The following is a 16,283-nucleotide window of genomic DNA, read 5'->3' as shown; positions in this document are numbered from 1 at the left end:
ATTATTATTATTATTATTATTATTATTGTGTTAATCTGTTCTCTTTCTTACCTTCCATGTTTCTTTTTTTTCTTGAATTGAGAAAAAGTGGAAAGAAAAAATTATTTATTCAGTGCAGAAATTACACAGAAAGCACAATCACATGAAACCAAATTTTTTAAGATAATGTATTTTTACTCAATTTCTCTATTTCAAACAGAATTTTGCCATCATGCGATTTCCTGAGGTCAGATGGCCCAGGATGTGAGTGGGAGTTAAGGCGTCTGGGAAGGGAACTCAAAACTGGATTATAGATGGCAGACAGTTGGTGTCGTAAGCCACCACCTCTGTTCAAAGATGATCGCTCACAGTGGACCATTTATGTCCACTGTGATAGGGTGGAGCCAGGTTTCACAATGAGCTCACCCGAAACCCTGGCTGATTGTCACCCACACCCGTTTTCACACCTTGGCTCGTGTGATTAGGTAGAGGATTATCAGGGGGTCCTTTTATCCCTCTTTGGGGGGTTACTCCCACTGGGTTTAAATCTGGGACTTTCCGCCATTTGACCTTAGAACTGAAGAAGCTTCTCGGATGAGAGGTGAAACGTCTTCAAGCAACTTAAAAAAGTCCAGATGCTTTACAAGCTCCTTAGACCCAGTATTTATGTTTTGTTTAACTAATATTCTTTGATTTTATATTATTCTTCCCTGTGTCCATGTCTCATGTGTAGTCTGTCATGTGTCTCATGCATGTTTAGTTCTGCATCTGTGTTTGTTTCAGCTGTTTCCCAGTCATGTCTCTTGCGCCCTGTTACATATGTTCAGTCAGCCCGTGTCTTAGTGTGTGTGTGATAGATTGATTATTTGTTGAAGTTCATAATGGAGTAAAAAGTTGTGGTTAAAAGTTACCCAATATATTATTCAATTCATTTCAAATATGTAAATGTATAAACAAGGGTAAAAGAAGTCCCATTAAGAGACGTAATGTAACACGGGCTAAAATAGTTAAAAGAGTTCATGACTATGTTCAACCGGATAACAATCCTTAATGTGACTACAACCTGTGTAAAATGCAATCTGTGATCCACTTGTCGAGCCTGGGGAATAATCCATGTGATTTAGTGATCATGATTGATTAGCTATGCCTGCCGTTGCCGGAAGGGGGAGCTCTGGCCACGATGCCTCATTCGCAATGAAGCTGCTGAAAGAGAAGCATCGTGTCTGAGCGTCGACTTATCCCCTTTTCAGGTAATAATTGTGCAATTCTGCTGTTGAACTTTACAAATATGTATGTTGAGTTGTACTGACTGTGTTTCCAAATGTACCAAGAGGATACTAGGAATATTTAGATGACTTGTGTTAACTGTGTTGTTAGGATAAGCTATAAGCAGCAAGCTAAGCTAAGCGCTCTGTTGATGGCTAGCATGAAGCATTATCGTGCCAGACTGTGTATGAAACATACATTGTGTGCATTTTGCATTTGATCTGGACGAAGAACATGTTTATTTTGTGTGAAGGGACAAATGCCTATTAGTATTTTTATATGAATATTTTGTTTATTTTCTGTACATTTCAGTTTAATGATCTAAGTTTGTTTATTGATTCATAAGTTGTTTTTGTAAATTCTTACATTCAATTTAATCTGTAACTTATAGAAAAGGAAAGAAAACCGTCTTGAGATATATTGTCTTACAACTAACAGAGACTGTACATCGTTGTTAAGATGTTTAATACTTTTGTATGTATGTTTATATTTCTGAATCATTCGCAATGAAGCTGCTGAAAGAGAAGCATCGTGTCTGAGCCCCTTTTCAGGGTGTAACATGTATCTTCGGTTTCCTGTTTTACTTTGACAGTCTCATCCGTGTTTAGTGTATTTAGTTTTTCTTCCTCCCCGTCGTTGTGTATGAGTAGTCACAGCTGTGTTACCCTCCTGTGTCTCATTTCCTTGTTATCCTTTGTGTATTTAAGCCCTCTGATTCCCTCTGCCCATTGTCATTTCACTGTGTGTTTTTTCTGGCTCCTCAGTTCCCTCATCACTCCCTGTTCCAAGTTTAAGTTTATAGTTTCCGAATTTTGTATTTAGCTTGTGCTCTGCATATCCAGCAATAAAGCTGCCTCTTTTCATTCAGTATGTTGTGTTAGGAGTCCAACATTTGGGTCCTCTTGCTGTTGGTGACCCAGCTCGCTTTAACAACTGATTTTGTGACTTTATTTGTTTTTCCTTTCAACTGGCTTGCATGCTTGCTCAGGTTCAACTAAGGAAAATAATACTGTAGGTTTTATTGATAAATCATTGAAAAATAGAAGACTGCACGAAACAAACCCAGGCATGTCTGAGAGTAAGAGCCACTGCTTCATCATCTGATCATGATTTAGACTATGTCTACATGCACATCGCTTTTTTGGTATAAGCAGCAATTTCTTTGCATTCTGGCCTTTGTCCAAATGTAAATGGTTCTGTAAACTTCTCTTTCTTTTCGTTGTATTCATGGATTTTCTAGTAAACCCTAAATATCTCATCAGAAAACCTATCTGGGAGAAGCCTTGACATCCGACATCAGGGACAGCAACATAAAAAGGACATATTACACAGCCAAATTTGTCTGATGGAGATGCATGAAAAAGAACACACAGCACATAGAAATAAAAACTGTAGTTCTCAACTTTGATATGGCGATTGGGATACATTTATCAGGGTTATTTTTGTGATAGAAATATGCACATACTTGACTTGTAGTACAGGCACATAAAAATTGCATACCCTGGCTTGACCCACACAGCGGTACAGGTCCCGTGTCACTACCCTCTTTAGAATCTTTGTTGCCTTCATCAATTTCTTTTTTTTCTTCTTCTTCTTCTTTTCTTCCTCTTCATCTTTGTCCGTGGAGGAAGATTTATTTGTTTCTTCCTTGGGGTGGAGTATTCTTTCAATCACATGATCTACAAAGTAAACAGATAAAATAAGTCAGTTTAAACACGAAACAGCTCAAGAATTTGTCAGTAGGGTTTTAGAAAATTTTACATAAATCTGTACCACAAAAAAAACTAACTGGATTATTATAAGAAAAATTACTAAATATAATGGACATAGTAAAGACTAGGGATGGGTACCGGTATCCGGTGCCATGATGGCACCAGACCGAAAAGCAGCGCACATTTTGGTGCTTTATTTTAGTGCTTTGTTTTCTGAGATTTTATACACTTTGGATTTTAGCCAATCATTTTACCTTAGCAAGGATAGTAGGCGGGCCCAGGTATGTACGTCTTTTAGAGCAGAGCTACAGATTAAAAATGCCCAAGCGGTCAAAAGTCTGGCTGTACTTCACAGCAAAATATGCAAACTCAGCAGCCTGCAATAAATGCTTTAAGGTGATACTGTCAAAGTAGGTAACACCTCGAATCTGACGACGAACCTGGCGAGAACTAGCAAACAGCGTCGTAGTTACATGTGGCTGTCTTCTTGTTTGATGGCAGATACTCCCTTCACCCTGGCCAAAAAGACCAAAGAAAAAGTGGAAAACAACTAAACATCAGAGGTTTTTGGACAAAGTTTGTGTTTTTTCTATTGTTTAAGCACTGCTTCCACCCAAGAGTGATACCATATATGCCCTATAGCTACAGAAAAGGCCAACATTGTTATCTTTTTTTTTTTTACAAAAAAACAGCTCAACATGAGAGGTTTTTGGACAAAGTTTGTTTTCCCCATTCTTTAAGCACCGGTTAAGCACAGACACAGTTTCATAAGTACCGCTTTGGCACCGGTATCGGATAAAACCTAAACGATACCCATCCCTAGTAAAGACCCCCTGCAGATAAGAGTAGTTTAGATAAACGTACAGATAAATGAATTCAATAGTGTCAGTCAAAAGGAATATAGTTCTATTTGAGTGTTATCTGTAATCTTTAACAATCTATATCTGTATTTGAAGATGGTTTATCTGAAATAAACTGAATGTATAATTTTTCCACAACACAGATTGAAACCACTACCTGTCAGTTTTATGTATGACTCCATGTCATCTTTGGCTTTGGAGAGAGAAACCATTGTCCCTTCTGAATTTTTCATTTTGAAGTCTGGGTGGTCATCAACAAGTAAGAGGGCATCTCTGATCCTGGATATATAATGACCAAACATATGACTTCAGGGGCACAACTGTAGATAAAGCAAAATTTTGTGTAGTATTAAAAATGGAACTGTAGGTACTCACATAATTTCTACAGCCATTTTTATCTTGTGCTGGCAGGCTCTTCTGTGGATAGAGAGCCTTGTATGGAATATCTCATACAGATTTTCCAATTCCTGTTGACAGCGAAGTTTAGTTATAGCCACTCAAAGTACATTTTCCTGAAAAATTAATAAAAAAAAAAAAAAAAAGCAGAGGTCAGCACCTTGTCTCTAGAGCAAATGTGTTTCCGCCCATTCTCATCACAGCAGATCCCAGCAAACATCATGAAGCGCTGATGGTCAAAGCTGTTTGGAATGCCCAGTTGTTTGCAGTCCCTGAGATGAGAGAGAGAGAAAAAGAAATATATAAGTACTTTTTAATATCATATCGAAAAGGGAATTTGTCTTTTGTAAAGGAAGCTTTACCTGGCAGTGTAGTCAAACTTGTCAACATCAATCCCGGTTTCCTTGTTTGACACAATTTCATAGAGAAAGGATTTTTTCTCTTTTCGACCTTTATACGCCCACTGTGGAGACAAAGCCAGATGAGAAACATTAGACACTGACTTCTGTAGCAAAGATGATACTTAATTCACCCAACTGACCTTTTCAGGTCCTTTAATCAGTTCCTTAATGAAATCCAAGTCATTTTCATTGTCGCCTTCCAAGTTTAGTCCAAACCTTTTCATCATGTCCTTCAGGCCATCTGTGTTCTCCAGTAGGTGATTAAACATTTTAATAGAGGCATCCTCATGCTGCAAGAATACACAGGTGTGTGTTTATTGGGGGCAGGTTAAAGTGAAAAAACCAAGCATGCAAATATTGCTTTTTTTAAACATTTAAAATACTGTCCCACTTTGCTTTACAAAGCCAATGTACAATAGCTGACTTCAAAGTGATTCACCACCAGTGACTGATGTTTTCCTCCTCTGGTATTCCTGTTAATTCATTAATGATGTGTCGGTCGTGAACGAAACGAAACGCCGCTAGAGACAAAGCATCTACAAACCCCGAAGCATGTAAAAACTCCAAGGCACGTAAAAAACACAACAGAAGTGCTTTAGGATGCTAGGCACAGTGTTGAGCTTTTGTTACCTAGTGGCTACACAAGCCAGGAAGCGCCAACAACCAGATTTGGTGTGTGGTAGTAACAGGTAAATTACCTTTTTTAAAAAAAATTATTTGACTATATATGAGTGCTTGTGTATAAATACACAAACCATACACATATGCTTTCAATTGTGTAATTTAAGTGATCTAGGTAGCTCTGTTTTGGAAGTTCAGTTAAAGCTAGAAATGTGCTTTGGAATTTGTATGTGCTTTGTCTCTAGGGGCCACCGTATATATTTATATATAAACATATATAAAAAAAAAACCACCTTTTTTTACATTAGTAATTCCTTTTGTGCATTATTTTATATTGTTGTTAATAATAAATTAAAGCAACAAAACAACCTGAAGAGCCGGTTGGGAGCCGAAAGAGCCGGAAATCCCATCACTACAATTCATTGACCTTAAGAGCCTCAAGAGCATCCTTACACCTGAGGTGTCATATAAAACTGCTCTTAGCCTGAGAGCAGGGCTGGACTGGGACATAAAATCAGCGCAGGCATTTTGACTAGAGACCAGCCCACCAGATATTATAGAAAAAGCCATAAAGCCTTTGAATGAAAACAAACACTGCTGTGACAGTGATGTACACACATGATCTCTATACATTTTACATCAGACCAAAACTTTAATTGTAACATTCAGATCATTATTTATTAAAAGCTAGAAATTTTAAATGAGAATGAGAAAGAAAAGTATTTCTTTGTGCCCCACTTTCCCTTGCCCCCTGGCAAAACTTTACTAGACCTGCCCCTGCACAGTTACCAGCTGTCAGCTCCCTAAAAAACGGATTCTGGTGTTAGTTGTCTCTGAGAAACAGTTCATAACTTCCCTTCAACTCATTCATGTCACCTAAAAGGTAAACCTGTTTTTATCACCTGTTCAGCTCTGATGATTCAGTAAGGACATCTCTTGTTTTTATCTTCATGTTTCCCTCTCACCAGATATCCAAACCGATATCATGACCAGCAGCTTTTACAGCTGTGGCTCCAGCAAACATCAGCTGATCCTAGAAATGAATATTAAATAAATTCTAACAAAAGCTGATCAAGCTCAAACATGCTGCTGTTGTTTAGCGCGACATCGGCTGGTTTCCTCTTTCGGCACAATGTGGGAGATAAACAAGCAAGAGAGAAAAGATGATCAGCTGATCAGTAATCAGTTTCATGATTGAAGTAGCAACAGGAGAGGGAGGGGAGAGAATGAGAGAAGAAGAGGCAGCTGACAGCATAAAGATGCAGAATAACTCCAGCTTTGTGTCTTTTTCCATCCTAACTCAAGTATGGGACAAACTGTGTTCCTTCTCACCTCAATATAAAATGCGTAATATTTTCTCTGAATACAGGACGGTTGGCAACTCTACTAACTAACCTCATGAGTTAAAAAAGTTCCCTATCAGTAACATCATAACACCCGCCAGCTGTGAAGAAACTCTGTCATGTTAATAATAATAATACATTTTATTTATGAGCACCCAAGGACACTTTACAATAGGATAAAACACATGATAGAACAATGACAAAATAAGAACAATAAAACAAAAGCACAAGATAAAATTAACAAACAGTGGATTCACAGTGAATATGCAGATTTGAACAGATGGGTTTTGAGTTGGGATTTAAACTGGGGGAGAGAACCAATGTTTCTTATTTCTGGGGGGCAGAGAGTTCCACAGCCTGGGAGCAGAGCAGCTGCAGCAAAGCTCTGCTTCCCATGGTGGTGAGGCGAAAGGAAGGTACAGTAAGCTGGATAGAAGAAGAAGATCGAAGTGAACGGGCAGAACAGGTAGTGCTTAACAAGTCAGAAAGGTAAGGAGGAGAGAGCTTATGAATGGCCTTGAAGGTGAGCAGAAGAAGTTTGAATATTATCTGGAATTTCACAGGGAGCCAATGAAGTTCCTGTAGAACAGGGGTGATGTGCTGGTAGGCGGGAGTTCTGGTGATAATGCGAGCAGCAGAGTTCTGAACCAGTTGAAGCTTTTGGTGGGATTTTTGGGGGAGACCATGTAAAAGAATTGCAGTGGTCAATACGGGAGGTAACAAGACTGTGGACAAAAATGGATGTAGACTGGGTGGAAAGAGAAGGAAGCAATCTGTTAATGTTGCGTAGATGGAAGTAGGCAGAACGGGTGAGATTACTGATGTGACATTTATAGGAAAGTGAACTGTCTAGGATGACACCAAGGCTCTTAACCTGAGGAGAAGGGAAAACTGTGGAGTTATCGATGGTGAGTGAGAAATGGTTTGCCTTCAAAAGGTTGGATTTGGTGCCAATAAGGAGGATCTCAGTTTTATCCTCATTGAGCTTTAGAAAATTAGAGGTAAACCAGGATTTTAACTCAGATAGACATTCTGAAAGGGAAGAAGGTGGGAGGGAGGAATCAGGTCTGCAAGAGAGATATAACTGGGTGTCATCAGCAAAACAGTGAAACTGAAGATCAAATTTGAGGAAAATGGTACCTAGAGGGAGGATGTATATTATGAAGAGAAGAGGGCCTAAGACTGAGCCTTGGGGTACACCAGAGGTGACGGGGAATAGATGAGAGCGGAATGATCTTAGTTGAATAAACTGGGAATGGTCGAGGAGATATGATTGAAACCAGGCGAGGGGTGTGTCAGAGATGCCGAGAGAGGAAAGTCTGCTTAGAAGTACAGAGTGAGGAATGGTGTTGAAGGCTGAGTTCAGATCTGAAAGGACGAGAATGGTGAGAAGACCAGAGTCAGCTCCGATTAGAAGATCGTTAGTTTTTGTACTGTGACATGAGCGAAAACTAGATTAAAATCTCTTGTAGATATTATTATTAACCAGGTGTAAATGAAGTTGAGCTGCAACCACTTTTTCAAGTATTTTAGAAATGAAGGGTAGATTGGAAATCGGACGGAGGTTGTTAAAGTTGTTAGGATCTAAAGGTTTTTTCAGTATACAATTGACTAGAGCAGTCTTGATTAAGGAGGGAACGATACCGGTGGTGAGAGAAGAGTGAATGATAGCAGAGATGAGTGGGAGTAAAGAAGAGAGGCAGGATTTCACAAGCCCTGTGGGCATGGGGTCAAGATGACATGTGGCAGGCTTTGATTTACATATGAACTCGGAAATATCGGATAAGTCAGGAATATGAAAAGTGGAAAATGGCTCAAAAAGCAGAAAAGGTTCTGGAGAGGGGGTGGACACAACATTTGATCTGAGTTGCTGGTGGATGTTATTGATTTTCGTAGTCCAGAACAACATCAAGGAGTTGCAGGTTTCAGAGGAATAGAAGTATGGTGGTAAAGCGTTGGGGGGTTGAATTAGCATTGCATTGCATTACCCCCATAAGAATTGATAATACCAGAGTAGAAGCTTTGTTTGGCCTTGCTAATGGAGTCTTTATACTGAGGTTCATGGTATTTATAGATTTCTGTATCAACAGTTAAACCAGATTTCTTATATTTACACTCTAGCTGCCGAGCTTTGGCCTTCAAAGCTCGGAGGTCAGAAGTAAACCATGGACAGCATAAAAAAAAAACCCAAGTAGCTTTGAAGGTAATGTCCATCAAAAAGGCACCAAAAGGTGGAAAAAAAACAAAACAAAATCTAAAAAATAAAACAGGGCAAGGAACACAGAACTCACAGGGGAGACATGACCTAATCATGTCTTCCATGTCTAGGTCAACACACGACTAGCTCATGTATTCCTTTATTCCAGTTCAATTCAGTTTTTTTTAAAACACTAAATCATCATAGTCACATCATCACACTGCTTTATATCGTAAAGTAAAGAAACTACAAATATTTAGAGAAAACCATAACAACCAGATGTCCTTCTCTGAGCAAGCACTTGGCAAAGGTAGGAAAAACTCTCTTATAACCCCTTAAACCTAGTGTGTCATATTTGATAGAACCAGTTTTTTTTTTTAAGTTTTTGAGCCTTCTACATCATCAGTGTGATTTTTTTAAAAGCCAGATGTAGTTAATACAATATAATTTTTTTTTTATATTTAATTATGGATTTTAATTTTAATTTAATTTTTCAATAAACTCTTCATTTTCAAAAAATTTGAATTTTCTTGGTAGTTATATCATATTTTAGGCTTTAAGGGATTAATACAAAGAAACCTCTGGCAGAATCATACTCATGGAGGGGCAGCCATCTGCCGCAACCGGTTTTGGGGCGAGGGAAGGAAGACAGGGTAAAAGATGTACTTTGGAAGAGGGCCAGGTGTTGTGATATTTTGATACCATGGTAGCATTTACAGGATATTGTTTTATAGTGATATTATACAGGAAAACTGTTACTCAATAAGGCCCATTTACTAGTTGTTTTTCTCTTTCTCTGTGACCCAAGAATTAATGTGTAAGAATCACAGGCTGGTACCAAGGTTGAAAATACCACAGAGATCACTTCCTTATTCCCATCCTCCCTTCTTTATCTCCTAGAAAAAAGCTTGTTAAAGGCCAGGTGGTTTGTTTCAGAATTCACTAATGAAAGAACTCTGTATTCTATGTCTAGGAGTGTATTTTGCTGGGATAATCATAAATTGTAGCTGAACTGATAAACTATACAAAGGATACTTCTTTGCTCAGAGGGCAGGAAGACGCTTCCTTATTTGGTCTGTACCGGTTTGAACTGAGAATCTGCTGACACACGAACCTTTTTCCTCTATATAAACTGTTGTCTGATGAATAAACCTTTGAGTTGATTTTGGGAAAGCAACCTGAAGCAGTCTGTGTTTCCTTGTTCTCCCAAGCTACTCCCGGCGCTGTAACTAACCTGCTGAACGGCATACCTGAGTGTTACTTTGAATAATTTTGAATCTCATAGGGTAAAGACAAAACTCTGCTTATAGGTGCCCACGCCTCGGAGGAAACCCGATCCACGGAGAAACCCGGGACGGAGATTTCTTTCACCAGGGATTAATAGTAATGATTAAATGTAGAGTGGGGTAAAAACACATAGTAAAAAGTGAACAAGTGAACAGGAAAAATTCAGTGCATGATGGGAAACCCCCAGCAGCCTAGCTCTATTGCAGCAGATCAGGTGATTCTGCATCTTCTCTTAGTTTATAGATACAGGGTGATTAAGGAAGAAAGATAGCTAGGAGACAAAATAAAGGCGAAGACAATCAATACAATCATAGGGGAAGTACAACTCAAGCAAGGCACAAGAGATATTATCACCCATCTATTTAATTATCATAGTAAAACAGGAAATAACACAGAGAAAAGATATACGCTAAAACAAGATACAAATAGAACAACTGTGAGGCAGGAATAACAAAATCAAGACAAAACTGAAACTCACTGTAATACAACCCCCCCCCCAAAGATTATTAGCATACTGGAATAATAAAGCTAACAGGAATCCAAAAATGCAATTAAAATTAAAAAAAAAATCTAAGCCATATACACTGAGTAGCAGGGAAAATTTAAACAGACATGATTAATTTAACTAAGACATGATTATTTTAACTAAGGGGTCAAAACTCCAAAATTATTACCGTATTTCCCGGACTACAAAGCGCACCTGAATATTAGCCGCACAAGCTAAAATCAGGGGAAAATCCTGTTTTGTACATACATTAGCCGCACCTGACTAAAAGCCGCAGGTGTTTCAATGTTGACTTATCATATGTAAGAGAATATGCACAAAGGGAATTGTCAGGAAACAGATGGCTGTTTGGAGACACACCCCTTTTATTAATATTTTGAAAAGCAAGTTATGGGTACATATTTGCATAACTTTTTAGGTATATGTACAAGTAGCGGTAATTAAAAGTACGAAACATGTACTGTGCTTCATAAATGAGTAACAAATGTAGTACATAACAATAACCTACAGCACACCAGAAAAATAGATTCGGACTACCTTTTAGGCTCAGGTGCAGTGACATGGCTTTAACAAGAAGAAAAGTCAGTCATTCACCACCATCTTCCTGCCCACTAAAACCAATAAAGTCCTCTTCTCCAGTGTCGGAAACGAACAGGCTCAGGGTGGCTTCATCATCCACTCTCAGCTTCTTTCCTTCGTTGTCACTGTTGTGTATTTTGGGTTGTAACAGGATCCGTAGTGGGCTTGCCCCGATGCATTATGGGAAATGATGCTTTTCGGCTGTTGCTCGGGCTAGCTCCATGTTAAGTTGCTCCGTTATAATAAATACCGCAAGTTACGTCGTGGTCCGAGTATCATTGTTATACTAGTAACCCAGAGTGAAGATATAACAAAAGTGGCGACGAGGACGTCTGGACCGACGCTGCAGTCCGCTTTGGAGTTTTACATTTTTTTTCCTGCTGATGCCTCGCGCTAACCTGGTGTTAGACGGCGCCGGAGGTAGGACGACGCTACCGGTGTGCGAAGGTGGATGCCTTTTTTTTTTTTTTTTTTTCTCAGCGAAACGGGGAGGAATGTACAGCGGACAGGACGACGAAGGCAGACTCCGTAAGTGACGTTAACCAAAACATAAACGGATAAAAGAGACGTTACGAAAAGGAACAGTTGTGAGGGGAAGAGTGCCATTCAACCAGGAGCCGAGTAATGGCTGGAGTTACTGGCCCTATCGGTCCCTTCGACGAAAGCACGGAGCAATGGAGCTCATATACGGAGCGTTTTGGATATTTCGTTGCGGCTAACGACATACAGGATGCTAAACTGGTGCCCATTTTTTTGAGTGTGATAGGCCCAAAGACTTTTACCCTGCTAAGGAGCCTGCTACAGCCAGCAAAGCCAGGCAGTAAAAGTTTCACAGAGATCGTGGACACACTGACCAAACACTTCTCGCCCAAGCCCCTCGTGATCGCTGAACGGTTCAAGTTTCACAAGCGAAACCAAGAAGAGGGTGAGTCTGTCACAATGTTCGTTGCATCGTTACGCAAATTAGCTGAACACTGTGAGTTTAAAGATGTTTTAAATGACACATTAAGAGACAGACTGGTGTGTGGTTTAAGAAATGAAGCTGCACAGAAGAAATTGCTCACGGAAAGTGATTTGACTCTTGAGAAGGCAATTAATATCAGTGTGACCATGGAAATGGCATCAAAAGAAGCCCATGCGCTACATGCTACAGACAGAGTACACAAACTAGACAATGGTAAAGCAAATGCACAGGGACCATGCTTCCGCTGTGGCAAGTTAGGACACCTTGCTAATGATTGCTGGTGCAAAGAAATGGATTGCAACAACTGTGGAAAAAAAGGTCATGTAGCACGGGCATGCAGGAACAAAAGGTGCAAGGATAAGGGCTCAAAGCCTGGGAATAAAAGAGGCACTGCAAGATTCAAAAAAGAAAGACATGTTCACACAGTTAAGCTTCATGAGGATAGAGCAAATGACTCCTCAGATGAAGAAGTGTTGTCTGCAATAAATACTGTGCGAATACTGAAGGTGGACGAAACCTCAGACGGCTTTTGGGTCACGCCCAAACTGGAGGGACATGTTGTAAAAATGCAGATTGACACTGGGTCAAAAGCATCACTAGTGTCATATAATGTCTATAGGACATGTCTGAAGCACCTTCCACTCAAACCCTCCGACACAGTATTTAAAGGATATACTGGACATCGAGTGCCTATGAAAGGAATGGCAGAGGTGACTGTTCAATACAATGGCCAAACTGCTAAGCTGCCTGTGTATGTTACGCAGAAGAACTGCCCTGCTATAATGGGACGTGTGTGGCTCAAAACAATCAGACTCAACTGGCAAGAGGTGAGAAAGCTGTCGCATGGTTCCTCTCAGCTACAGGCCATACTGGGAAAACACCAGGAGGTTTTTCGTGAGGAGCTGGGCAGCATGAAAAAAATTACAGTGAAGCTGCATCTCAAGCCTGACTCCAAGCCAGTCTTTATGAAGGCTAGACCTGTGCCGTACGCCATTCGGCCCAAGGTGGAGTCTAATTTAGACGCATTGGTCAAGAATGGTGTTCTGGAGCCGGTTACGACCAGCGAGTCGGCCACGCCCATCGTTCCAGTTCCCAAAAAGGACGGCGGAATCCGGATCTGCGGAGACTTCAAGGTATCCGTGAATCCTGTATTAACAGCAGAGCAGTATCCCCTTCCACTGATTGATGACTTATTTGCTGGTCTGAGTGGAGGACAAAAGTTCAGCAAAATAGATCTCAACCAAGCTTACCTGCAAATGCACGTTGAAGAGCAGTCACGTGACATGTTGACTATTAACACACATAAGGGACTTTTCAGATTTTGCAGGTTGCCTTTTGGCATCACATCAGCTCCAGCATTGTTTCAACGAGCGATTGATCAAATCCTGAGCGGATTACCTGGTGTGCAATGCTATCTGGATGATATCCTGTGTACAGGAGCAGATGATGAAGAGCATCTGCGCAACTTGGATGCGACCCTTCAGAGGCTGAAGGAATACGGATTGAGAGTCCATAAGGAGAAATGTGACTTTTTCCAGTCATCTGTGGAATATCTAGGGCACGTGATTGATGCAAATGGACTTCACACTGCACCTTCGAAGATCACAGCAATCGTGGATGCACCCCCACCACGAAATGTCAGTCAGTTAAAGTCTTTCTTAGGGCTGTTGAACTACTACGGACGGTTCATACCCAACTTGGCATCACTCCTGAAACCACTGCACAACCTGCTACGCAAGGAAGAAGCATGGGAGTGGACAGCAAGCTGCCAAGACGCCTTTCAAAAGGCAAAGGATTCACTGACTGCATCTGAGGTGCTAACCCACTTCAATCCCAAGTTCCCAATTCAGCTTGCTTGTGATGCTTCTCCCTATGGGGTGGGGGCAGTGATTTCCCACATTCTCCCAAATGGCGAAGAAAGGCCAATTGCATTCGCATCAAGGACATTAAACACAGCAGAGTCCAACTATGCTCAGCTGGAACGAGAGGCGCTGAGCATTGTATTCGGTGTTCGGAAATTCCACCAGTACCTGTACGGTAGGAAGTTTACACTGTTTACTGACCATAGGCCTCTCACAACCATCCTGGGACCCTATACAGGGATTCCATCTCTTGCTGCTTCACGTCTCCAGAGGTGGGCGTTGATATTGTCAGGACATTCTTATGACATCAAGTATCGCAAATCGGAGTCTCATTGCAATGCAGATGGGTTGTCCAGGTTACCCCTTCCTGTTAAAAAACCCGTCTCTGACACAGTTGAGATCCTCTACTTCAGGGAGGTAGAGACAGCACCTGTTTCGGCTGTGCAGGTGAAAAAGGCGTCCAGAAATGACCCTGTGTTGGCAGCAGTGCTGGACTGGATCATTAAGGGTCTGCCTGCAAGTAAGGGTGTAGACCTGAAGGCTTTCCTGGGAAAGCGGGCGGAGCTTTCTGTTCAGGCGGGATGTTTGCTGTGGGGGAGGAGAGTCATCATTCCCATGTCACTGCGACCAAAACTGTTGAAGCAACTGCATGCAGGACATAGTGGAATAGTGAGAATGAAGGAAATAGCGAGAAGCTATTTTTGGTGGCCAAATATGGACAAACAGATCGAGGAGATTGCTAAGAACTGCTCTTCGTGTCAGATGGTCCGGAACAACCCACCACTTGCTCCTCTTCATCCCTGGGAGTTCCCACAGGAGCCATGGCATCGGGTACACATTGACTTTGCAGGTCCATACGAGGACAAAATGTTTCTTGTAGCTGTTGATGCACACAGTAAATGGCCTGAAGTGACCATCATGAAATCAGCCACCACTGAAAAGACCATAGAAGCTCTAGGAGAAATGTGCAGTAGGTTTGGATCTCCTACTCAGATAGTCTCTGACAATGGACCTCAACTGGTTTCACAGGAAATGGAGGCTTTCCTACAGGCTAATGGAGTGCAGCACATTACGTCAGCTCCATACCATCCTGCAACGAATGGTCTTGCAGAAAGGTTTGTTCAGACAATGAAACATGCACTGAAAACATCACAAGGCCAAGGAACACTGCATCAGAGACTGCACAAGTTTCTGCTTAACTACCGGAATAGTCCACATGCGACCACAAGGACATCTCCTGCCAACGCAATGTTCAAAAGAGATCTGCGCACTACCTTTGATCTTTTGAAACCCTCAACTGTGAAGGACACTGTACAAAAACAACAAGAGAAACAAATCATGTACAGGGGTCAAAAGGTCAAGGGCAGAGTCTTCAGCACCGGTGAGTCAGTGCAGGCCAGGAACTACCGAGGAGTACACAAGTGGGTTCCTGCAACTGTCATTGCTCAAACTGGTCCAGTTTCATATACAGTTCAGGTGGCCGATGGAGTCTGGAGAAGACACGTGGATCAGCTACTCCGGTCCGCACCAGTGTCTGCAGAAGGGTCTTGCGGAGATCTTGAAAATGCACTCATCGACTCGTCAGCCCCTTCACACACACAAGTAGAGAACTCCACCACATCAGGAACAGTGGTTCCACCTGTAAAGGAGACTGTAAGAGAGACTGAGACATCTTCGGTGTCAGGAACAAAGGCTCCACAAGAGAGCACACAGACTGACGTTACCACAGACCGCCGATACCCCAATAGAGAGCGGCGGCCTCCTGTTCGTCTGAGTTATTAGATGGCACCTGACCCAAATGAACGGGGCAGAATAATCCCCATGGGTCATGGGGGAGGTTGAGGTAGTCCACCCTCACTCCCCAAGATAGCAATTAAAAGAGTTGGTGTTGTAACCTTACAGTTAATAAGAGGTGAAATTTTTGTGAGGCTATTACTGTCATGTGCCAGTGAAGACTGAAGTTTGTGAGTAGATCACCTGTTTATTTCATAGTACATCCTTTGTAAGAGGGGAGGAGATGTTGTGTATTTTGGGTTGTAACAGGATCCGTAGTGGGCTTGCCCCGATGCATTATGGGAAATGATGCTTTTCGGCTGTTGCTCGGGCTAGCTCCATGTTAAGTTGCTCCGTTATAATAAATACCGCAAGTTACGTCGTGGTCCGAGTATCATTGTTATACTAGTAACCCGGAGTGAAGATATAACAGTCACTTTCAAAACCAAAGAAATCCTCGCTGTCAGAGTCGAACACCCTCAGAAGGGCCATGGCGGTGTCCTCCATCATGCAGCAGTCCAGCCCTTCGAAATCCGTT

The 16,283-nt window shown here is 41.3% G+C and overlaps 1 protein-coding gene across 1 annotated transcript; it reads right to left on the bottom strand.

Moving 5' to 3' along the window:
• Window positions 1-2,569: 2,569 nt before the first annotated feature.
• Window positions 2,570-4,898, bottom strand: LOC147305880 (deoxynucleoside triphosphate triphosphohydrolase SAMHD1-like). The gene is made up of 7 exons (XM_086278943.1): window positions 4,755-4,898; window positions 4,576-4,676; window positions 4,374-4,485; window positions 4,193-4,284; window positions 3,975-4,096; window positions 2,746-2,924; window positions 2,570-2,587 (listed from the first exon to the last, which is right to left on the bottom strand). The coding sequence occupies exons 1-7, from the start codon at window positions 4,881-4,883 to the stop codon at window positions 2,570-2,572; spliced, it is 753 nt and encodes a 250-aa protein (XP_086135069.1). The 5' UTR covers window positions 4,884-4,898.
• Between the last annotated feature and the right edge of the window lie 11,385 nt (window positions 4,899-16,283).

This window comes from Aulonocara sp. 'chitande type north' Nkhata Bay, linkage group LG20 (genome assembly GCF_057382095.1).
Source record: "Aulonocara sp. 'chitande type north' Nkhata Bay isolate Kocher_YH1m ecotype deep benthic linkage group LG20, A_spYH_male_GT1.1, whole genome shotgun sequence".
In the NCBI taxonomy this organism is placed as follows: domain Eukaryota; kingdom Metazoa; phylum Chordata; class Actinopteri; order Cichliformes; family Cichlidae; genus Aulonocara; species Aulonocara sp. 'chitande type north' Nkhata Bay.
This window is presented reverse-complemented; position numbering and strand designations above follow the sequence as displayed.

What these genes read in the sequence shown, in the direction of transcription:
- LOC147305880 (XM_086278943.1), bottom strand. Translation starts at nt 4,883, where the DNA reads ATGTTTAATCACCTACTGGAGAACACAGATGGCCTGAAGGACATGATG. An exon ending in AAGTTTGACTACACTGCCAG is followed by an intron (nt 4,486 to 4,575) that starts GTAAAGCTTCCT and finishes CTCTCATCTCAG; the next exon opens with GGACTGCAAACAACTGGGCA. An exon ending in AAAATGGCTGTAGAAATTAT is followed by an intron (nt 4,097 to 4,192) that starts GTGAGTACCTAC and finishes TTATATATCCAG; the next exon opens with GATCAGAGATGCCCTCTTAC.